General features: G+C 42.6%; 1 protein-coding gene across 3 annotated transcripts in view; it reads left to right on the forward strand.

Annotated features, from left to right (window-relative positions):
- The window catches only part of FSTL4 (follistatin like 4), a 418,733-nt gene that overhangs the window by 30,889 nt on the left and 362,492 nt on the right, over window positions 1-25,352 (forward strand). For all 3 annotated transcript variants that reach the window (XM_043465521.1, XM_043465519.1, XM_043465520.1), the window contains exon 3: window positions 6,686-6,719. In XM_043465521.1, coding sequence (XP_043321456.1) covers window positions 6,686-6,719 — 34 coding nt within the window. The remainder of the gene's footprint in view (window positions 1-6,685; window positions 6,720-25,352) is intronic.

Here is a 25,352-nt window from a genome sequence, read left to right on the forward strand (position 1 = left end):
TAAAGAAATTTAGTCGTTAAATAATGCCCATGTGCTAACTCTCATTTATAACCATCTGGTTTGAAGCTTCTGCAGCAGATAATTTCTTCCTTAAGCAAAGCATTTGGGGTCTTGGTGTCACTTCTGCCAGTGAATTCTATTCTGTTCAGTTCTGCTACAGGTTTTGGGGGAGTACTTTTTCAAGTACTGGGAGGACATTCTGATTGAGCCACAATAATTGGTGGAGACATTGAACTCATTTCCCTCCCCAAGTGATCTTACTATTTCTCCGCCTTTGTTATCTTCATTAATGGCAATGAAGATGGTGATGGCCAGCGATTCAGGACTACTGTATGCCAGCCACCATGCCAAGTGTGCTACAGGCTTATATTTCACTTAATCCTCCCAACAACTCTGTGAAGAAGGCACCATTCCTGCCCTTATTTCACAGATGAACAAACTGAGGCTCAGCAAGGCGAGATAATTAACCAAAGGTGGCAGGGCTGTGGCCATCAGGAGTAAGCCGGGATCCAGCCCAGATCCATCTGACTTCAGAGTTCCATCTTTTAGTTCCTGTCACTTGTTTCCAGAGTATTCACTGAGTATTTACTTTGAGGCAGCGGAACACAGTGGGCCCCCCAGGCGGCTCCGTGGTCAGGAATCTGCTTGCAGTGCAGCAGCTGCAGGAGCTGTGGATTCGACCCTGGGGTCGGGGAGATCCCCGGGAGGAGGGCATGGCAACCCGCTCCAGTACTCTTGCCTGGAGAATCCCATGGACAGAGGAGCCTGGTGGGCTACAGTCCATGGGGTCGCAAAGAGTCAGACGTGGCTGAAGTGACGTAGCACACACAGCAAAGCATGGTGGTAGGATTTCCAAGACTGAGTCTAGCCTTGCCCTGGCCACTTGCTACCCTGTGACAATTTAGCAAGCTGTAGCCTTTCCTCCTGGAGAACCGCCCTCATCTGTAAATTAGGGCATGGGATTTATTCCCCTTCTTTAACAAATTTCTGCTGTGTACTATGAGTACTTTGTCCTAATATATTTTTAAATTTTCGATTGACTTGTATCAATTGGGAAGTGGACACATCTTAAATGTAGAGTAGAACTCCATTAAATTTTACAAGGTGAACACACCCAAGTGACTACCACCAAGATTGTAATTTAGAACATTCCCAGTACCCTTAGAAACCATCTTTTTTTTAAACTTATTTTTTAAATTGGAGTATAATCGCTTTACGATGTTTTTGCTGTACAACCGTGAATCAGCTGTAAGTATACATATATCCCTCCTTCTTGAACCTCTCTCACATCCCCTCCCCCACATCCCACCCCTCCAGATTATGTAGTTAGGTGTGTACAAGTTTAGAATTGCTATTAATTCCTATTAAATTGTTCTTTTATCATTATAAATCTAATGTATTCCTCTTTCTTCTTTATTCCTTTTCCCCTTTTCTCTTGTCTTTTTGGGGGGGAATTAGTTTTTTGTGATCCCACTCCTTTGACCTTATAGCATTGCTTTAACCATTTTTTAGATATTAATAGGATGGTAATACTTAAATTCCACTTGACCTCCTGACTTTGTGATCATATCATCATGCTTTTTAGTCCTATAAATAGTATTACCTTAGACAGCATTGTTGTTGTTGTGTTAAGCAGCCAGAACTAGATCTGTTCATTTTTTAACTCTTTCTGATCTTTATTACTTCTTGGACAACTATGCACTCATCTGAAAACACTTTCCTTTTGTCCAGAGTGTTTCCCTGTATTGCTCTTAGTATTAATCTGCTGACAATGTATTCTCTCAGTTTTTGTCTGTCTAGATATATCTTTATTTTACCCTATAAATATCCTTTCACTGGGTATAGAATTCAAAGTTTTCCAGAATTTTAAAGATGTCGTTTCATTTAAAGATGTCACTGAATTTATGTATCCAACTCAACCATAATAATATAACTCAGGAGGAGGCTGTGCAGATTATTGAGTTCATTTCTTTCTGTTTCCCTTTTCTAGGATTGCAGATCCTCTTCTGGTTCCATCATATTCTGCTGTAAAGATGGCTATCAGATCTTTGTAGGTGATATGCCCTCTCCATCTCCACCACCCACTCTCTGGCTATTTTAAATATTTTTCTTTTTGTCCTTGAATATTCAACTATATTTTCATGAGGACCTAGTTACGGTGTTCATTGTATTTATCTTGATTAGAGTTTGTGGAGATTCCTAAATGTCTAGATTGATGCCTTTCATCAATTTTGGAAATTTTTCAAGCATCTCTTCAAATATTGATTCTGCCTAATTTCCTCTATCTGATACTTCAGTTACATACTTGTTAGAACTTCTCATCATGCTCCATAATGTCTCTCATACGCCTGTGTTTTCTACTCTTTATTATTTCCTTTCAGATCTTCAGTATGGTTATTTTCTACTGACCTAGGCTCTGGCTTATTAATCCTCTGTTTAATTGTGTTTAGTCTTCTGTTAGATTCCTGTTGAATCTGACAGTCATTTATTTTTTAGTTCTAGGATTTCCATTTGATTCTTATTTTAATTTCAATTTTATGGTGAAATGCAGCATCTTCTGTTTTCCTGAACATATTAGTCATAATTATTCTAGAGCTTGTGTCTGTTAATTCTGAAGTCTGGATAACCTGTGGATCAGTTTATGCTGTCTGTTTTATTGAATTTTAGTCATTTGATACTGTTTCCCATCATGCCTAGTAATTTTGGTTTGGATGCTGGACATTATGTATTGTTAAAAAAAATTAATAAAGGCTTCAATTAAATAGAGCTGAGAGACAAGAAGGGGGAGTTCTCATACCCTGTGACAAAAGCAGAATTCAAAAGGAAAAAGAAAGACTTCTTTTGTTTCCTGGCAACAACCTAGCCAATGAAAAGCCATTAACTCTATGTTTACTATTACCCTCTCAACTTATCAATAGTTTTCACCTCTATAAAAGAATTCTCCTTCCTTTGCCATGTGGGGACTTGCACGTGGCTCATCATGGCTGTAGACCCTGAATTTCAACTCTCTTCTCATCCTGAATATTGCCCCCGCCTTTTTTTTCTGGAGAGATAGCTTACAATTTTTTAGTTTTATGTCAAAACTATGAAAAATTATATGGTGTATGGATTACTTTATTGTCTCTCAGAGAGGACTTACTTTTGTTTGTTAGATACAGAATGCTGGCAGATCATCTTGATCTACTCAGGAATAGAAATTCTTTGAGAATATATGATTTTAACTGAAAGTCAGCTGCATTTACCAGGACCACTGTTTCTTTGAGAGCTTAATTTTTGTCTTCCGAGCACCATGATACTGTCAAAATCTGTTTTTCGTGGTTTAGTTTATTTTTTAGTTTGTTTGAGGCGAATTTTTTGCTTGTTTCTCAACCTCTTGCTCTTTATATATCCAATTCAAACATAATAATGTAACTCAAGAGGAGGCTGTGCAGATTATTGAGTTCATTTATTTCTGATTCCCTTTCCTAGGATTGCAGACCCTCAAGTTTTGGTCGCTTTTATAGCCTCAACTCAGGTATCGCCCAACTCAGTGAGGCTACTTTAAGCTCCAGAATATTACTTTGGTTGGCCTGTATGAAAAACCACAAATTCCCCAAAGGGAAAATCTGGCAGTAAATATGGGGCTCTCCACCAAACCCTTTTTTTCTCTCCAAATATTGGCTAAGTTCTGTCTGCCTTTGTTGCTCTCACATGCCTTCAAAAACTTTTTTTGTTGTTGTTATTTATCCAATTTTTGTAGTTGTTATTAGCAGAAGGATTGGCCTAATACAAGCTATTCTTTCATAGCCTGAAGCAGAAGTCTATCTCATCTAATTTTCACACTATTAATTGAGTGGAGTTAGAATGTTTTGTGCATAAGCTTTGCAATTAGACTTTGGAATTTAAACCCCAGCTGGCCATGGACCAAAATGTGAGAACTTGGACAAATTTTAACCTCTCTGACCCTCTACTTCCTCTACTTTTTAATAAATATCTGAGAAATAAAGTTGCAGAAACCTTAAAGGTCAGATAACTCCACTTTTATTTAAACTATTTCAATGCATAATAAAAGGGAAACTTCCAAATCCAGTATATGAAGCTAATATAATTTTAATTCCTGAAACTGAGAAAAATGACACCTAAAATTATAGCTCAATCTCATTTGTGAATACTAATGCAAAAATGTGTTTAAAATCATAGTGAACAGTATCTAGCAGCATATTTTTTAAAAAACATCATGATTAAGAAAAGCTTACTCCATAAATATAGATATAATTGACTACTATGAAATCTACTAGAAAAGCCATCTAATTAATAGAGCTGAGGAGAAAAACATCATAGGATATCTCCATAAGTGCAGAAAAATTATTTGGTTAAATTCAACACACATTTATTTTCATTCAACAAATATGTATTGAGCATCTGCCCTATTATAAATAACACTGAAAATGCAAGAGTGAGAAAGATATTGGCACCATCCCAACTCACATTCCAGTGGAGGGAAAGAACCAATAAATAAGCAAGTAAGGGGACAAGCTAGAACATAAGTTTATTTTTAAAAGTCTATAAAATATGCATAGATTTCACTAATATGATAAACATGCTTGGGCCAAAAGCCAGCATTTTACTTGATTGGGAAACACTACAGGTTTTCTTCTTAAAATCAGAAAGAAGACCAGGATGCTCACTATGTTCAAAATTCTTAACATCAGTGAAAGAACTAGCTATGAGAATAAGACTAGAGTAAGCAACAATAGAAACTGGAAGAAAGAAAGAAAATCATTGCTATTTGCAGATTGTATAAATTAACAAATGGAGATGCCAAAAGTGTCATTTGAAACCTATTACAAACAATAAGAAATTCAGTCAAGTGGTTGGTTTTATCAATATGTAAACCTCAATTGCTGTCAAATATACAAACAAGAAACAGTTATAAGATATAATGAAAGACAAATTCCATTCCTGATAACAAAAAGTATGTAATAAAGACATTTTCAAAATATATACAGGAAAATTATACTCTTGAAAGAAATAAAAATAGACTTGAACAAATTATTAAAAATACCATGTTAAATAAGGAGATACGTTATGCAGAGGTCAACGTACCCTAAGGTAATGTATAAATTTTATACAATTACAATAAAATTCCCATAAGGTTTTTTTCTTGAGCTATAACGGTTGATTTCCTGTTCCACAAATGCTAGTTACTTCCAGGGATGGAGGTGCCAGCCCCTAGAGCAGAGTCTGAGCAGCAGTGTAGAAAGAGCTGGGTTCACTTAGTACATCATCTGCTTTGTGCCTTTGGCATCTCTTGTTCCAGTTGTTGTTCTCCAAGTTCCCTCTTTTGAACCTTGAGCTTATGAAGAACCAGCATTTGGGAAGCCTGTTTGGATAATTGTGCCGTGCTGCTATGCTGCTGGCCTGTAACATGGTCTTCCATTGGTCTCCACTTGGCCTTTTTACTCGTTACAGAGATGGCAGTCAGAAAGTGTAATTTAGGCAAGACAGGACAATCTTTCAGTGCCTCCGCAAGTTTCCTTCCCAATATTGGCTCCTCCTTCCTCGCCCCGTAAGAATACTAGACGAGAATGCTAAGGTATGAAAGACATACTAATGCTAAGGTATTTGACCTTCTTTCTGTTCTTCAGTTGCTAGAATGGATTTTCACCTTAATCTTAATATTAGGCTCTTTATCGTAACCGGGTCATTTATAACAGATTGTAGACGCTTTTTACTAGTCATGAAACCACAGTAGGTTTCAGCCTTTCCCTGCATTACTTCTCACTGGGCCTTTTCCTGCTGCCTGACCATGCCTTGTACTTTTCTGCCTTTTCTCAAGCTATTCTCTCTTCCTGGTACACCCTCCCTCCCATACTGCTATCTGAAAACCTTCCCATTCTTCCATGCTATTTGCAAAGGTTCTTTAAAAAACCTTTTTTTCTTACGTTTTTCATTTGATAGTGAACATATTGGTATTCATCAAAGCAAAATCTCCTCTTTATTTCTCAGTAATTTTTGTTTGTTCTGTACCCTTCTGTTCAACTGTGAATATCGTCAATTCAGGGGCTCTGTCTTTAACCTATGTAATTTCTGAAACACTTTGCTCATTGCTCTGCACATTGCAGGAGGATAAGATTGAATTAAGAAGAGCCAAGGCTTAATCTAGTCCAGTGGCATGGAGCGGCTATCCAAATTATCCATAGTTTCCCACACTTTGGAAACTATCGAGGAGCGTGATCAATCACCAGATCATGCCAGTGACCTGCACAGGAACAATAATGGTCTTTACCATGGCACCACAAATCACAGCCTGCTACTGCTCACATCATTCTGGCTCCTGTCTACTTATGTTTTCCCCACAAACACAGTCTAGGTTGAGGGTGGGAATTCAACTTAAAACAAGGTATTTCCTAACAATTAGAACCAGCCCAGCTTCCATATAAGGAAGACCATGAGAGTTGAGTCTGCTCATTAAAAACTGCATGATTAACAGTATTTTTGCTTAAGCCAGCAAAGCAGCAGCTGATTTACACTTAAAGATGTGTACGTATATGTTGAGAGTTAGTAGCCCCAACACTGCTGAATGTCTTACTTATGAGATTGTTCAACCTTCTGTGAATGAATGTCTAACAAGAGGTGAGGTATTTGCAAGTATTTCTACATATAAATTATTCTTCAAAAACACCAAATCTTTCTTGTCTTGCAGGAATCCAGAAGCCTTGAAGTCACAAGAAGAGAAGGTAGGGAAGATGCACTCATACTCATTTCATTCTCATTGTGGGCATATGGATGTAGTTTGTTAAAGTTAAGATTAACTTGAGACTGTGGGCAGCCTGTTCTTTGAAATTTCATGTGACCTGTTCTGGGTGCTGACTACCTGGCACTTGCCTCAGGGACTGCAGGAACGGAGGCCGAAGTTTGCTTGTGAGAACTGTCCTCTACCTTCAGGTATCAGAGATGGGGTCTAGGGAACTGGCTCATTCATGATAATGTTTGCAGTCTCTCAAAAGAAGCCTCATTTTTGAGTGAAGTTTGAAATAATTATTTAATTTAACCTGGTGAAAACTACATCAACAGTAAAAAAATTGTTTATGGTTAGAGGTATTTCAATAACTGGGAAAAGGTGCCATTGTGAAAAATATTTCTGATTAGATTTTTACAACTTTAGTTAAGCTGAAATAGATATAAGTAATTAATTTTCCTTTTGAAAACAACTCCACAATGTTTTATTTTCCCTGCCAGAGTTCCTCTAGTGCATCTGTTTTCTGATTACTGAGGTAAATATGTATGGGTGGTAATTTCTGAAATCTTTTACTGGAAATTGAAGTTACTCTTATTTGCTTTCAGTGATACCTAGTCTCTAATAAGAGAGTGTCTTTTGTATGATTTACGGAAATCACCACCAGTGATCCCTTTATTTCAGGGATGGGAGGATGAAGTTAGGAACCAAAGTGAGTTCTCGGTCTAGGGTCTGGCCTTTGGTTTTAGCTATAGCCACCTCCTTCTTGGTGGTATTGTCTCCAAAAAGAGCACCAATCATTAGAAGTAAGAAAATACCATACAGATTTTCAAATCTAAAAACCTTGCCTTTTGGTTAACTCTTATTTTATGCAACACAATGAAAAACACAGAAGGGCCATGTTACTGAAGTGTGTCTCTAGACTTTAACTTTCCATACTGTCTATCCTGATGGGTTCATAGAACCAGTTGTTTGCTGCTGTCTGCAGTACTGGAATCCTGGATTCAAAGGATCTGGTTAATCGAGCTCTAGGCTGAACTTTCTGGCTTTCACTCTCATTCGCCATTGTCTCTGGTTTTGGGGCTCAGCGTCCTCTGAACTGCATCCATAGCGTAAACCACATCGTTTGGACATCAAAATCAAATGATACTGGATGAAGGTGGGTGGGGCAGGGAAGGCCTGTTTCTGATTCAAAGTTGTGTTCGCAATGGATATTATGACCTGGAGAAAAATAGCTATTAGGAGACAAGTTGGCGTGAACTTTGGTTTAGAATACTGTTCATTCCATTACTCCTGAGTGCGTGTGATTGTTTGGTGCACAGCACCATTTGCTTTATGGACTCACATATGAGCTTAACTGTTTTGCACTCTGACTGTTCTTGTGTTAGAAATGTCTTTAAATAATAAGGCTAGGATATGAGAAAACCATGTGTATTTTTACTCAAAGGCATAAAAGACCTTATTGTACCTTAGACTCCAAATTCCTAGAAGAATAAGTGTCTCAGGATGAGCAAAGGCATGGTTAGGCTGTACTCTATTTTCCCATAACCCTCTTCTTTCCTGAAGCAGCATCTTTCATAACTGGCTTATTGGGAACACATGCCTTGGGTTTGTACTGGTAAATTTGTCTTGATATAACAGAAACATTTTTCTTCCTTCTGTGAGCTGATGTTTCTTGCTTACTTCTGTCAAAGTTGAGTGTTTGAAAATTCCTGCAATAGCCCAGTGCCTTAATGTCAGTGCTTATAACCTGGCAGGAAGGAAGGAAGAGTGGGACCTTATAGGTCAGTTCTGAGTATTTTTTAAGTCTGAGATTCAATGGCTTGGGTAGTAGGGTTGTTAATCTTCCCCAGAACAGTGTATGTGTATGGGTATAAAAATAGTAGAAGTGCTGTGAATATTTCAATAAATATTCCTACATACACAAATAAGACGTTCTTGTCTAGCAATGAACACTTAGCTTTGACTTGATCTGGCACTGAAAGAGGAGCAAATAATGAATTTTTCTGCCTAGTTTACCAGGCCCAGGAGATCCTGGAAAGGTCTAGAGGGGTAGCCTCTGGACCACAAAACCTAAGATATTTTTCTGTTTTTGTTTTTATGTAACATCTGACTCAGGATATCAGCTCCAACCAGGGTTCATAGCTACACATGGATGACCAATTGCCACTTTACACTCTGTAACTTTTGGAAGCTGTTGATTAAGTCTGTGGAGTGAGAAGTGAGGGGGCTAGTATTAGCAGTGGAAATGGAGTCCAGGCTAAGTCACGGTTGTGTTGGAGATCCTGAGGGTGACGCGAATGCACCGTGTGCCTCAGATGGGCTCCGTGCCTTATTCCCCCTCTGCTGCTCCCATCCAGCGCTGTCATGGTTCTCAGACTAGCCCGGCTTTCTTGCCTCATGCATTGTTCCTGCAGCCTGCCTGCTCTCTGTCCCTTGTCTTTGTGAAATCCCACCTCTCTCTTATCCCTTCCAATGCTCTCTCTGAAGAGTTTTGCTCACCCTACTTTACCTGGGAGTTAAGTCATTCATTTCCTGAGAGCTGAGACCCTCCCCTCTTTCACTCCTAAATTCCTCAAGGCCTTAACCCGGGGCCTATAGTTGCTCAACAATCATTTCCTGAATTAAGTGCAAATTTAAAAATTGCCTTGTATATGTATTTTTTCACTCTGATCCTGTCCCAGTGATATACAAGAGAGGTGCTGAATCATTTGGTTCTACAGAGGCACTTCTAGGAAGCGTTCTGTGGATATCCAGATATTCCCAGCTGATGCATTGATGAAAGTGCTCCATGTTCAAATAGGTGTGGTATTATAGGTTGGATTGTGTCTCCTGAAAAGATATTTTGAAGTTCTAACCCAGAATATGTGAATGTGACCTTACTTGAAAATATAGTCCTGGCAAATGTGTAATTATGATGAGGTCATATTGGAATAGGATGGACCCTGATCCAATAAGTGAGATCCTTTTGAGGAGAGAGACTTGGACACAGACACACAGGGAGAAGAGCATGTTCTAAAGGAGGCATAGAGCAGACTGAGTCCATAAGCCAAGGAACACCAAGGGTTGTTTTCAGTCAGCAGAAGCTAGGAAGGAGCGACAGAGAATCCTCCCCTAGAGCCTTCAGAGGGAGGGTGGTCATGCCAACACCTTGATTTCTGACTTCTAGCCTCCAGAACTGGGAGAAAACAGATTTCTCTTGTTAAGTCACTTACTTAATAGAACTTTGCTACAGCAGCCATAGGAAAATAAAACACTTGGTAAATGCTGGACTCAGTATCAAGCTGGTTGTTATTTTTATTGCAGAATCTCTTAGGTCATTAAGATGTTAAATAGGACTTTGAAAAGGGAGTGTAATATGCAGCATTTTCCAAACTTAGTTTCCCATGGCATCTTGATTTGTTGTTTTTAATCATCTCTGGCTAGGCTTCCACACAGTGCCCTTTGCAAGCCCTGCTCTAGAGAGTCCACAAAGAGGGACTGCTTTGACGGAGACCAGGACATGCCCCAGCATGTGACTGTCTTCTCCAGAGTGGTGAGATAGTTATAATGTTAATTGCATCTTAGGTATTCCGAAGTTTTCCGAGAGCTTTCATGTTCTTTATCTCCCTTGACTCTCAGTAACCCATGGTATAAGCAGAGCAGATGGCACCTTACATGAGACTCCTTCCTTTTCATGCTTATTTTAGTAGGAATAAAGAGTTCTTTGGGCCAAGGTCCCTCTGGACCAATGTCCATCTGAGACATTGAACCTCTCTCTAATAGGCAGGTGATGGTTTGATCTCGCTTCATCACCCAAGGATTTCTAAGCATACATGATCACTGCCAAGCCCAGAGAGCTAAGAGGGACTCTTGGAAGAAAACTTTATAGGGGAGCTTTGTTTCCAATTTAGATTTGTGGGAAGGACTCTCAGGGGAGCCTGGAGGGCGATAGAGGATCAGATATTGTGGCAGGACAGAAACCTGGGGAGGATGTCTCTTGGTACCCCAGTTGGACCTCCTTCCCCCTTCAGGGCAGTCTTCCATCATCCTCTTGCCCTGGGCCCCCCTTTGCCAGCAGCACAGGGAAGGCAGATGGCTGCTTATTCATTGCCTCTCTAATGCAGGCCTTTTTACACCTCCCTCTAGTCACCTACAATTTAATTTCAACTTTTTTTCTGAAGCTTCCACAAAAGGTGCCAACCTCACCTCGCCGAGACACTCCCATGTCCACTCTGAGGGCTGATGCTGATGATAACTGCCGGGATCCATCTACCCAAACCGGTGCTTTTCTCTAACTGATCCCATCACACTGAATTACAGTCATGAGAGAACACTCGAGTGAGCTGAGCAGGCGGCCAGGATAATTCAGCCCTTGTCAGCCATCTCTTAGAGCATGGGGTGATCAGTAAGCTATTCCAGATGTCTGTGACTGTGCTGTGATTAGAGGCTGTGGGTTTTGGGGGTGGGCACCAATGTCACACTGCATTACCCATCTTCCCGACGATGGCTCACTCACACATTCCCGTCTAGACCAGCCTGCCGTGGCTTCCAGCAGGGCTGTGAGGGAGACTTGAGAGGAGGGATGCTACTGTCTTCACAGAAAAAGAGAGGGAAGTGACAGTCACACAGCTGGGGTGGCTCTGTCTCCTTAGCAATGCAAATCTCCTACATAAACATGACCTGCCAGTCCTGAGTGTGTAACTAGAGCCTCACTTTGTGAAAACCCTTGGAATTATTCCCTTAATTGGCAGCTGCCTCTAATAGCCCCTTTATAGTTCTTTGCATCTGGGTGAACTTCAGCTATCAAGAATTGCAGTCTGTTTACCATTAATTTTGATTTTGTTTAGCAGATGTTTTCTGGGTCTCTCAGTTGCCTGCATAATCTATCTTGGTATAATGTAAAGTGGCTGACTCTCTTCGATGAAACAGATTAATAAACTCCTAACTTCTTTTGAGATAACTTCTTTAATGGCTGCAGATGTAGGGAACTTAGAAGGAAGCCATCCAGATTTGTCAGTGCCTGCGGTAGTGGGTCCTTTTCCAATCAAGACTGCCATCTGGGGAAAGAAATGGGATTTCCTTCCCTATCCTGCCCCCACTCTATACAGCAGAGCTTGCTTTCTCTCTCCAGCAGTTATTGGGCTCCAAAAAGTTGGGGGTGGCACCTATCTCCTTCCGTGTCTAATTCCACATCAGCTGACTCTTTCTGGAGAGAGCTTTCTCTTTAGCTGCTAGAAAACTGACATTGTACCTATGTGCCCCAGGTTGAGTGGGGAGTGGATGACACAACTGGCTGGTGTATTCTCCTTGCATACAACGATTTGGTACCCAGTTTGGCCACGACCAGTTGACAGCAGAATCCCACTTCTCCACTTACTCACAGTGTGACTTGGGGGAAGTTGCTCAATCTTCTCTGAAAAAGCTTAGGACAGTAATAGTACAGACCCTTAGTCCTAACTCTGCATTGTAGAAACACAGCTCACACTGGCTAACGACTCAACACCTCGTGAAACTGCAGAATCTAAGGGAGGGTGGATCTGCCTTCAAAAACAGCTCATATAAGACCTTACACTCATTTTCTTTCCTCCTCTTGGCGTTTTGGCCTCCTCCACTCAGCCCTGCAGGCTGGCTCCTGGCAGCTGGTGCTCACAGACTCCTGACTGAGTGCTCACCATCTGAGATGGTGAAACTACTTTCCTCCAGAGTAAGCGGAGAAAACTCCGTGAAGATTCTGATTTGCTGGCCTTGTATCATGAGTCAAGCCCTAAACCAGTTACTGGCAAGGAGGGGTTGAAGTACTGTGATTGGGCAGGCAAGATCATGTGTTCTCCCCTTGGGGATTCATCCTCACTCAAATGCCAGAAAGTGGGTACAGGTTTGGTCCATAGAGGAAGGATGCTGGAGCATGCAGCTGACCCCTCTGGCAGCTTCCTGGACACATTATGGGGAGGGATTCAGCATTCAGAGCCCTTGGCCCAGTGTGGGCCATGGCATCTGTGCACAGTGAGGTTGGTGGTCTTCACTATGGCTATTTTCATACTATATCTGTCGCTTTGGCCTCAGACATACAACAAAGAACGTTTCAGTCACCAAACCCATTCCTCTGTCTTCAAGCTGACTTACCGATGATGTTGCAAATCTTAGTCTGTTGACTTTTCCTGTGAAGGATTTTCTGAAATTTAGCCCAGAATCTTCAACTCTTTGCTCAGATTCTCTTATTCTGCAATCAGAAGAACCAAACAGCTCTCTTCTTGATGATGTCTTTAAGAACTTAACCACAAACACACATAAAATTTGTATTCCCAGATTAAGGGTTTTCTGGGCACTGAGGTCAGAAAGTGTCTTGAGCGTCACATGCTAGATCCTTCCTATTTCCTTTTAATTACTTCATCATAATAAAACTCAGGGAGGGCAGACAGTGGCCTTTCCCAAGGACCAAGCATAACCTTAGCCAGAGGATTCTCAGGCTGTGGGTGACCCCAAGCTTCTGTTCCCCAAGCTTCTAGAAGACAATTCTAAGTGTCTGGGTGTGGAAACACCAGCCGTGGACTAAGCCCGAGTGAACCTGAGTTGTCTCTACTGCCTCTTACATGCTCTCCCTTAATCAAGGGTTTTCCAGGCTCTGGGTGAGTGTTTGGTGAGCCCCAGGAGAGCAGGGATCGAGGCCCTTCCTTGCGGGGTCTCCCACCTGGTACACACAGATCCCGACACACCCTAGGGCTGACCTGGCTCTCTGTCACATCTCCACTTCTCAGAAAGTAAAATCGCAGGTGTGGGGTTGCCAGATTGTTCAACTGTGGGCACCCTGCCTTGCCTACTGCACTTACTCTTCCCACCGCCACCCTTGGGAGGGCTCCCTCTCCTTAATGACCATCCTCAGAGAGCCACTCTGCTCTTTCTGACACCTTGTGGGTCCCTCAGATAGAAAGTCCTTGAAAGGTGCTCATGCAAATGAGGTGTGTGCTTGTGGAGGGACTCGGTGGGTCTGGGTGGGGTGAGGAAGCCCTGTGCAGTGAGCTGTGTTGGTGGTGAGAAGTCTCCTTGGGAGCTGTCATTGCAAAGTGTGTCCCTAGGTCCCTGTCTGGAATGGGTGGGGAAAGAGTCACATTATCTGAGAAGTCATACCTCTCAAAGGGTATGAACCACTGCAGCTTCATAAGGACAGTAGGGCAAGCCCTTCCCGAGATGGCATCGCTGTGAAGCTGGCTTGTCAAGGCCCGGAAACAGAGGTGATGGCACTCCCAGTAGACCTGCTGAGATCCCATCCTTCCCCAGGGAGGGAGGCAGTCCCTTCTCTTCTCTGAGATCCCAGCAGTAGAGGCTGATATTTGTCATCTTTGCCCCTTGCCTGGCCCCAAAGTCAGAAGGGGTTTCTCTGCTTTTCAGGAACCCTTGAAATGATCTGTTGCATATAAACTCTGAGGTCCTTTTCAAACTCGTTAAGCCACTTGCTCCAGCAATATTAATGTGCCATCAGTGAGCCTCTGGGGTTAATTATCTGTGACTTCAAAATCATTTGTTTCTGTCTCGTCTATTTTATTGCTACTCAGCAGTCTTTCTTGGGAACAAGGTACAGAATCTAACTGACCATTGTGATATAATTCCTTTCTTGTCATCAGAATTAGTTCATCTGTTAAAAACTCTTAAAAAAAAAAAGCACCCAAATTCCCACTGCCTTATTTTCAGACTGTGTTGTCTCTTAACATCAAATCTTTCCTCTCTCAGCTTCCTCAGACACAGAGCCCAAACGGGGAGTAATCTGCAAGGTGATGAGTCCCATTTGAAGGAGTGAGGCCTGGCAGTGCGCTCTGCCCAGGTCAGCCCCACTCTCTTCTGGGCGCTCACCGCTGCTGTGCCACTGGCCTGTTTCTCCCCTTGGGTGCGGTGAGGGCTTCACGGTGTGCCCTCTGGTGCAGACGCTGGCCAGGGTGAACAAGCCACATGCCCCTGGAGGGCCCCTGCAGATCAGGCAACAAGGGCCGGGGATTCAGGACATTACAACCCACCCGGTGGTTCTCTGCACACTCATTTTTTGATTATGCTTTTTGGCTGGGACTGTCAGTGGGCTTCAGGAAAATGCTTCAGGACGTGTGTGTGTATAGAAAACTTTTTTTGCAAAATGTTGAATTTTGCATGAGGTAACATTAGCTTGCTTTGTGCTCTTGGGAAGTCAGGAAACATGGGCCCCAGAAATGAACAAGCACTGACCAGCCACCAGCTCTGTGGGAAGTGGGCAATGACCAGCAGCTTCCGGGTCCTGGGTGTAGGCAGCAGGTGGCTGTCCGGGCTGGTGTGTGAGTACAGTCAGCATCATTGAAATGTGCATGAGGCTAGTTCACCTGGGTACCTGGGCCGGTTGTTGCCCACCAACCCACTCTCCAGAGGCCTCTGTAGGGAGTTCTCAGTCCCTGAGTTGCTCCCTCACTCCTGCAGTGCTTCTGAAGCAATGTCGAGGAACTTGGTTTGGTCATGACAACTTCTAAAAGAGAAATCACTCTGGTAGAAAGGTAAGCACCATTATTGGGTGCTAATGAAAGTTTCCTCGGATGGACTGGAATTTGCTGGATGTGCAGTGATGACAAGGTGTGGTCCCTGCCTTTACAGAGCACGTGCGTCCATGAATGTGTCCGCTGGGGAGATACAAGAGTTTCCTGCAGACAGAAAGGCAACAGCTGCCATGTATCATGGCCAGGTGCTTTGTAAGGGGCAGACCACAAAGCAGGGAAGTATTTGCTCTGTGTACACCAACACAGGAGCCAAGGGGAACAGCTCCCTGAGTAACATGGTGGAAATGATGTTTCAGAGTCTTCTCTTCAAGGGACAATTCCGTTGGCAGTGGGTCTCTTTTGGGCACACTTGATTAGTGGGGACAATTTTGTTGTTGGAAATAGCAAAATGCAGTCCAAGTAGCCCAAACAAAAGGAACATCTTATTGGCTTAGGTAACTGGAAAGCTGGGCAGAGGATGGAGGCATGAGGGGTGCTGGCTTCAGGCAAACCTAACGTAGGGTACCCGGGTCTGGTTTCACTCATCTCCCCTCTTGCAGTTGACTCTCCCCATGGTGAGTGCCAACCTCCCTTACACCTCCAAGTCTTTTCCTCTGGAAGTGCTGCTCTTCAGATTGGATGGGGTCAGGTCACATGCCCCATTCTGAATCAGTGCCTGAGGCCAGAGGATGCTGCACGCTGCTGGGTTTAGCAGGGTCACAGGCTGTGCACCTGAGGGTGAGAGGGAGGTAGATCCCCAGATGACAATGGGGGGCTCTTGCCACAGAGGGTACATGATGCAGGAAGGTGCATGTTATCAGTTACTAAATTATTTCACATCTGAAGGTGTGTTACATTCTCCACCCCCGAGGGGTGCTGAGTGCCTCAAAAGCAGACTTAGGCTAAGCTGCAGGAAGCACGTACCTAGTGTTTCCGGGTAGGGCATTGCTCCAGTCTTCCAAGAAGGAAAGGGGATGTGGCTTGGAACCCATGTCCCTGACGGCAAATATAGACCTGTTTGGTTTTCTTCAATCACGGCTGCCTCCAGCAAGGGGGGTCTCCTGCTCCTTCACCCCTTTCCCCTGTGATAACATAGTGACCTGGTAAGGTGCAGTAAGCATCCCCTGGCCTGAACTGTGCATGTATTATTGTTTGTTTGGACCCCAACATATTCTGCTTTCCTTAGCTCTTCAGTGAAAGAGCATGAAGATCAAAAGCTAATATCAAATCTCCCCCCCAGCCCCACCAGGAACTTATTTTCCATTATTCATGAGAGATCCTGCTTGTTTCTTGGAAAGGAGATGGTGGGAGCTCTCTGCACTACTGCTTCCAAATGGGCATTTGATAGCAGGCAGGGACCCAGATGAGGTGGGGAGACCTGGTCCTTACAGAAAACCAATGCTCTTGTTCACCAGCCACTTTTAAGTAAGCAGCTTCTTGTGCTTCCGTGGTCGCTCAGACCTGGGTTTGATCCCTGGGTTGGAAGGATCCCCTGGAAAAGGGAACAGCTACCCACTCCAGTATTCTTTCCTGTAGAATTCCATGGACAGAGGAGCCTGGCAGGCTACAGTCTATGGGGTCGCAAAGAGTTGGACAAGACTGAGCGACTTTCACTTTCACTGATTTTTTTTTACTGATAGATTAATTTAGTTGTAAAGGCTTACTTCACTGCTTTAATATAAATTGCTTAGATTGAAAGAGTTCTTAATAGAAACATTTTCACATACTCATCTCTTATTTAATCCTCATAAAAGCCCTGTGACACAGGCATTGGAATTTTATTTTGTAAATAGAGAAAAACGGGGAACCCTTTGAATGTCATAGGAAATTGATCAAAGAATTAAAATGGGCTTAACTGAGGTCATCCAGGAAAGCACGTTCCTGATGGAAATTCAGCAGTGTTTGTACAATTCTGATGGAAATGCTCCCATTTGCCAGCGGGGACTCATCACTCTGCAGCTGAAGTACCCGCAGGGTTAGGGTGATGGGACCCTGCAGGCTGCCGCTGCCAGAGAGAACCAGAGACCTCCACATTTAGAAGAAATGGGCCTTAAAGGAGAAAATCACAGGTCTGGAAAAAGAGTTGTGGGAGTGAAAATACATTTCAGTCTGTTTGTTTTACTAATTTTAGCAGTTATTTGTGCTCTCTTTTTGCTGGAAGCAGCATTCCCATCCAGCTGCTTGGCTGCTTCATTTGAATTTTTATCATTTGTGTGAATCACTGCATATTTGGGCACAAAATGGGAGTCCTGTGGCTAAGAGGAGACATTTATCTGACAGGGTCAGATCTAATCTCATGCTTAGAAACTTCAGCTGAAAATAAAATGAGTTGAGGTTTTTTTTTTTTCCATTTTCTTTCTTTCTTTCTTTTTTTAAAGATAGCAGATCTGCAAAGCTGTGCCTCACCCCTTTATACAGAATGTACATCTTATACTTGGATAGTTACCAGGCCACTTTTTGCTTTCAAAAGACTTTCTCATTTATCTCATTCACTAAATTTAAGAAAGCTGTGCATTGGTTGGAGTGAAGGTACTGTCATTGGTGACTTGATGAGTGGAGAAACATGATGTTCAGAGGTGGCAAGGGACTTGTCCCTGGTCACACAGCTAGCAGAGGCGGAGCTGGAGCTGTGACGTCAGCTCTGTTCTCCTCCCCACCAGGCTTCCTCTACACAAGTGTGAGTTGACAGCAGAAGTTTTCAAATTAAAACACAATGGGAAAGCACAAAATTTTCAGTCCTGTTATGGTTCTTTTAAGAATAAATTAGTGTGAAGACGACTTTTCTCATCTGTCAGTGTAATGATTCCATACCTTGGGGATTCAGAATATTCAGAATGTGTGTGGGGGAAATGGTAAAAGTTAATCATTTTCACAGTGTCTGTCTGTGGTGAGGTTTAATTATCACTTGACATATTTCATGGTTTAAAATGATGACAGTTTAAAATAGAGCCAGGGAGAGCCAGAAAATCCATTCATTACTGTGTGCCTGGCGCTGCATTCGAGTAACCCCACAAATACAGATGCTCCCCACACAGATGATTCTGCAGCCTGTTCAGATAGCTACAGATGTCCCTGGAACTGAAATCCAAATTAAGAACTCCATTCTGACCCTGCTGTCGTCATCCAGAAGGAGCTTGGGTGAATCTAGACTCATGGCTTGTTTCTTGGGTCATATTCCAGGTGCCAGCCTCCCCAATGCTCTCCCAACCCAAACCTGGGCCTTTGGCAGAATTCCTAATGAACAAGTCCCACAGCCAGTCTGTTTGTTGTGATGTGTGCTTTGAATGAATGAAAGATACTTAAACTACAAGGGGTGATAAACATGTCCTTGTGTCTCTTAGGGAACTGTATGTCTTCCAAAATGAAAAGGTTGAGAAGCAGCCATCAGGTGTGGTTGTTGTGTAAGAAGCTCAGCTGTTTGTCTGTGTAGGAAATAATTAAATAAGTGTTTCTTTCCCATGGGATTTCTGGAAGAGCTGCTGCTCAGAGTGGACCTGTCTGTCCAGAATTCAAATTTCACTTTGGAGAGTCTAGGGAGAGGGAGCAGATGAAGCCATCTCAGAAATGCAAATGCTGTTTGACATCTATTAGCTCATTGCTTATCCAGCGCTGACAGCAGGATCCATGAGGATGCCGTTATCATGGACCAGAGACACTCAGAGTGTAGTGAGAGAGTGCCATTGCCGGTTGAGCCCCGTTTCCGAGGTCTGAGACTGCGCTGGGTGTGCTCCTAGCCCTGCTGGTCCAGGAGCCACCTCTTCCCTCCCTCACTCTTCGTTTCCAACCCAGTCCCACAGCCAGTCTTCATGACTGCATCCCTACCACCAAGCAGCTGCCTGAATGCTCTGCGTGGTGGTGGACATGGCCTCCTTGGGAAGTCTAACTCTCTTTCTGGTGCTGCCATTCATGGAATCATCCCATGATCCAGCCCCACATCTGGAACATTCCTTCAGGGTCAACTCTTATTTTCAAAGGTGGAGACATGCTTGAACAGCAAAAGTGATGGACTTGAAGTCCCATGGCTAGTGAGTAGCGGAGCAAGGATGTGAGGACCTGAACTGGTGTGCATAGACCTCTGGGCTCACTATGGTTGTTTTTCTTCCTTTTCTTCCCACCCTTGGGGCCAGGTTTTCCTGTCTCTCAAGGTGGTGCAGTGTCCAACATATCCTATATACTCAGCCACCATTTCCTAGTGATGGGCATCTTGGTGGAGATTTCTAGTTAAAGTCTCTGCTTTGACTTTTGCTTAAAACGTTTCTAAATATTTTCTTTTTCTTTTTCTCTTGAGGGAAGGGGACCATGGAGGATGAAATACGTGGTGACAGCTCTCATTATTGAAGCCCCCACTGTGAGCTTTGCTGACTTAACTTGTCTCTGCACTCAGCAGTCCAGTGCGGCCTGCTTGTGTGACCTTCTGTTTTATGGATGAGGGAATATGGGCTTTGGAAGGGTTAATGATTTGGCAGGCTGGGTGCTTCAGTTAGTAGGTGACCCTTACATTAACCCTCATTGTAACAGAATATTCAGAGTCCTCTGTGAAGACATGTTCCTGTGTCTTGCTCATGTGGCCTCCCTAGGACCCTTGTTCCGAGGACTCTCAGCTCTCAAGCATATCCTCAAAGCCATTTCTAAATGGTCAGCCCTTGAAAAGCTTAAGATCAGGCACCTCTGTGGCTGCCCCTGATGGGAGAGGGAGCAGTGTGGAGGACTGGTGGAAACAGAGAAAGGCAATGTCAGGCCCGATGCCATGAAACTCAGAGTGGAGGCGAGGATGCTGACCTAGGCTGTGGATCTTGGCAAAGCTGGGCTTCCGCCCTTTTGATATCGACAGTGCACTGCCACCAGCCTCTTTCTCCCCCAGCCCCCAGGAGCCTGGAGGGAGAGTTCTGTTTTGTGGGCGAGGATATGGGCCAGGATACTGGATGGCAGAGGCTGAAAGGCCACTGTGGTGGGAGTGCAGGGCCTGGTGGGCACATAGGGCCTGGTGGAAGCAAGAGACTTGGCCTGGAGGCTGCCTTGTTCTGCACTCAGTGGGCCCTGGGAATTCTGGGACTCTGCTCCTATATTCAAGGGGCTGAAAGGACATTTTCCCGCCATGTGCCTCCCCTGTCTGCTTGTTAATACCTAAGCCCACCATTACTGCTTCAATCCCATCTTTCTTTGTGAACACCCCAAAGTCATTTTGAGTCCTGAAAAAGTCCCAAAACTTCCAACAAGCCATGTCATACCTGACCTGGGCAACTCACCAAGCCTGTGTGCCTCTTTGTCAGAGAACAAACACGAGCCTTTCCTAAGACCCCTAGGCCCAGTGTCTGTTCTGTATTTGTTCCGTGTGACAGATCTCAAACTGGTGTTCTGTGGACCGGAATCATCTGGTGGTCATATTGTTTGATTTACATAGTGTTGACCTGCAGGGGGGCGGTTTTGTATTTCTATTTTAATATGAGTAAGTTGTCAACATTTACTATAAATAATAAATAAGGAAATTTTACTAACAGATCACATTAGGATGATGATCTTGTAAAGTGAAATGCTTTGTTAACTCTGGGCCATGTGACGTCTTGGCAAGAATAGGCTGGAGTGAGTAGCCATGTCCTTAGAGAGAGGACACACTTTCCTATTTGCCACAGTCTGCGCTTCTCCCTAGTGCCTCCTTGAAACTGACATGGAGCATCAGGTGCAGTTTTGAGAAATCAATAGAAACAAGTTGAAGCGCCAGCATAACCATGATCATTAATCACCTGAGTGGCTTGTGAAGGCACTGGGGTTTTTAGTCCTTGTTTGGACTCAGATACAGTACTTTTAATAATAGCACAGGAGAACCTGATGTCAGTAAGGGTGGAGGTGGAAAAGAGAGCAGGAAGCAAGGAGGAACTTAGTGTAAAGGCTGGAGTCACCTTTACCTACTCAGCTTCTCTGCAGCATCTCTGATGAAGCTGGTGTCTACAAGTGGGTCCCTGGTTTAGACAGTGAAGTCTTGCATTAAACTATTTTATTTTATGGTATTTATTCCTTGATCTGTAAACAACTCTGGGCTATAAGTCTGCAAGTAAGTTTCCAGCTTGGTAATTAATACTTGTGTCTCTTCATGTAAGTTAGGTCTTTAATATGGATCAGTTGCTTTAAACATTTACAAACATTCCACATATAAAGTAATTACTTTCCAAAGATATTTCCCATTGATATTTCATTACATCTAAATATACATTTACAGTACTCAGTAGACCAGAATAGTTCTGATTTATGTATTTTGGTTCACTGCGTTAAAAAAGATATTTAAAGTACCTTTTAATCAATGTATTTATCCCAAAGATTCTCTTGGCTCTTCCAGAATCAGTTGCATGGTGTTGGAAAAATGATAAACATGTTGTGTTCTCTGAGCTGATTTAGAATTTAATGAGAGATGACATCTCAGCCTGATAGTGAGCATGGCTAACTTTTAATCTGGGCTGTGAAGTATCCTAGAGCTTGGGGAGCATATTAACTTCCTCTGTGTGATTTTCTTAACATGCAAAATTTGGTTGATAAACATTTACTGCCCTTGTGTGGTGAGAATTAATGCTTGCCGAGTAGCAAGTACTGTTTTAATAAAACGGTCTTAATTGTTTGCTTTGTACATTTTCTGCTTTATTATTTTTATTATTTTTCTTGCCTCTGCAGTTGGTAGTTATTGGGTTATCATTATTTCTGTAATAGGCATTTTATAAAAGCTATCTTGTGACTTGTCCTCCCTCCCATACTTGTTTTTCCCCCAAAATGTCATCAGCAGAGGCAAGAAGCAGGCAAACATCGCTGGCCTCTGACAGAGTTGGAGCTACAACTCATGGCCCACCGCTTGCCTTTGGGAACAATGCTTCCCAATTTGTTGGCTGCTGTGCTGTGAAAGGACTTGCATGAAACCGAGGAGATTTACTAGAAAAGCACCATAATTAACAGAGGGCAGGATGTAGGAAGAGAGGAGCAAGATGTGCCCTTCTAGTCAGGAAGAGGCCTAAGTGTGCAGTGACCACATCATGGGGAATATTAATTACATCAGAGGGCAGGAAGGCCATCCCCGCAGTGCAGAGCAACCCCCAGTTGGCTCTGCCTATCAGCTGGCCCTTCTGCAGCATTTCCAACCACCGTTACCTGGGCACTTTCTCCTACTCTTGTTTCTCATATAATCTCACATCATTTATCATGCTGTTCTCTAACTTTTCTATGTGTTTTTTCAAATTTACGTAGCTAGGCATTCTGAGTATGACCCAACTTACTAGCTATGTTATTTTGGACAAGTTGCTTAATCTTCTGTGCCTTGATTTACTCACCTCTAAAGTGGTAGTAATAATTCTCTCTCATGGCACTTGTATGGATTTAAATACATAATTAAAAAAGCTTAGCATAATGCTGGCCCATCTTGTGAGCAGACTCCGTGTTTGCCAATATGGTTAGCTGTTATTCACCCATGCTAGGGCTGGGCTTGGCTGGGTTGTACCTTGTAATTCTAAGTGGACCTATAGGAAACTAGGACATGTGCAGTGAGTACTTGCTGAAATGAACTGGGTTAGACAGCCTTGGACTGAGTGGACCTAGTTATTTTCTTTCATCAAACCTAAGTAATCACATTTACCTACTATTGCAGGAAGAGTGGGCAATAATAAGGTGAAAAGTTTAGAACTATTTGTGCAGGCTTTTGTTTCTAGCTGTGTGGCTAGATTCCTTAGCTGACTCTTTCACTTAGAATAACTTAAATGATAGATAAAATATTTAAATAAATTTTTTAGTGATGCCAGTGAGAAGCAGGAAAGTGGAGATTTCCTAAGAGGTCACAAACAGTAAAAGTTGAAAATCAGAGCTCTGAAGCTGCCTTGTGCTTTGAGGATGTTTGCCGAATACAGGTGACTCTGAGCTTTGAATGTTAATGATGTCAAGAGATACGGGAGAGGGACTTCCCTAGTGATCCATTGGTTAAAACTCCATGCTCCCAATGCAGGAGATCTGGGTTTGATCCCCAGTCAGGAGCTAAAATCCCACATGCCATGTGGTGTGGCCATAAAGGTTATGGGGGACAGGATATATGGGGGACAGGAACAAATCCCAGGACATGTCAGTCAGGAAACCCATGCTGAAGCCTCAAGAGGCTGCACGTGTCGTGGGAGGGTAGATGATAAACATCCCTGTTAGGGATGAGTTAAGAAAACTGCCTGCCCCCAGACCTGGTGCCAAGGGAAGGGTCAAAATATCTCTGACAACTAGAACCACGAGCTGGGTTTTCAGTGGAATTCATATAACAGACATGTCTGAAAAGACCTCAAGCCAAGAATTTAGTTCAAAGCTGTCCTGTGGGTAGTGCTCCCAGGCACATGGTAGAGGGAATGCAAATCCTGTCTAGAAGAACCTTCTTCAACAGAGGCCTCAGATGATTTTGACAGGTTGCCATCCAAGGAATGTGAGCTCACAGTCAGAAACCAAAACACATGTAAAAAAAATTTTTAAAGAGACCAAAGTAAAAACTAGTAAAAACAGAAGTTCAGATATGGGAATTAACAGGCACAGCATAAAAAAATAAAAAAGGTAGAATATCTTATAAAGATATATTTTTAAAAGGACCTGAAAATATGAACAAAGAGTAAGGCTGTCATAACATGACCTTGATTATTTAAAGAACAACCAAATATAATGTCTGGGTGTATGCATGTTCAGTCATCTTTGACTCTGTGCAATCCTATGGACCATAGCCCATCAGATTCCTCTGTCAATGGGATTCTCCAGGCAAGAAGACTGGAGTGAGTTGCCGATTCCTTCTCCAGGGGATCTTCCCAACCCAGGGATCAAACTAGCATCTCCTGGAACTCCTGCCTTGGCAGGCAGATTCTTTTACCACTGGGCCACCTAGGAAGCCCAGTATAATGTCTAGAAATGAAAACTATAATGGAAACTTTAAAAATCAGTAGATGCAATTAGTTGTAACTAAGAGAACTAAAAGCAAAGTCTGAAGTTGTAACCCGGAGTGCACATGAGTGGTGAAGGGATGTTTCTCCTGTGTGCACAGAAGGTTTAAGAATCTTGCCACAAGCTAAACCATAAGGCAGTTCTTGTAAAATTTCTTCCCTGAAGCAGTAAAGTAAGAAATTAAAAAAAAAATACTAGAGTTACTCCCATATGTCTGAAGATGAAATACTTTTCTAAACAATACATGAGTCAAAGAAAAATGAGAATATCTAAGTAAACAATAACAAACATTGCATATTAAAATTTGTAGAATGCAGCTAAAGTAGAAATTGGAGGGAAATCCATCATCTTACATAATTTCATTAAAGTAGAAGGACCAAAGTCAATGAATTAAATATCCAACTCACAAAGGTAAGTAAAGGCTAGCGGAGGAAACCCAAGTAAAGGAGAAGGAAGTGAATAACAAAGTATATTACAAAGAAACAATAGAGTTGAAATAACAAATCAACAGAAATGATAAAGCCAAATGCAGATAGTTTGAAAGAACTGATAAAATGGACAAAACTCTGAAAGAGAATAAAGGAAAAATGGAGGGAAGAGAGAAGGGAAAGAGAATAAATATATACTAGGAAAGATAAAAGGAGATGTAATTATTGAAGCTACAAAAATTAAAACCATAACAGAATCTTATTTTGCCAATAGATTTGAAATCTCCGATGGTCAAATTCCTTAAAAAGGAAAAAGTAAAATAAAACTTTGGAAAACATACTCAAGTAGAAATAAAAAACCCAGTTTATGATCATTAAAGAAATAGAATCAGGCTTCTAGTTAGAAAAATTCCCGCAAAGATGATGTCAGGTCCAGATAAGAGTACTAACAAATTATCAAACATTCAAGTAATAAAAATTTCAATTTCACACAAACCATTCTAGAATGCAGAAAACATGGGTATACTTCTGAGGCTAGAATGAACTTGATATTCCTACCTAGCAAGAATGGTATTTACCAAAGAAAGGCAAGTTTTAAATATAGCTGTGAAAGACCTAATCAAAAATTAGCGAACTAAATTTAGCAGTGTGTTAATAAAAGTTGTGTGTGTGTGCGTGCTCAGTCATGTCCAACTCTTTGTGACCCCATGGACTGTAGCCCGCCAGGCTCCTCTGGCCATGGGATTCTCCAGGCAAAAATACTGGAGTGGGTTGCCATTTCCTACTTCAGGGGACCTTCCACTGCGC

The sequence above is a fragment of the Cervus canadensis genome, chromosome 4, assembly GCF_019320065.1.
Source record: "Cervus canadensis isolate Bull #8, Minnesota chromosome 4, ASM1932006v1, whole genome shotgun sequence".
Classification (NCBI taxonomy): domain Eukaryota; kingdom Metazoa; phylum Chordata; class Mammalia; order Artiodactyla; family Cervidae; genus Cervus; species Cervus canadensis.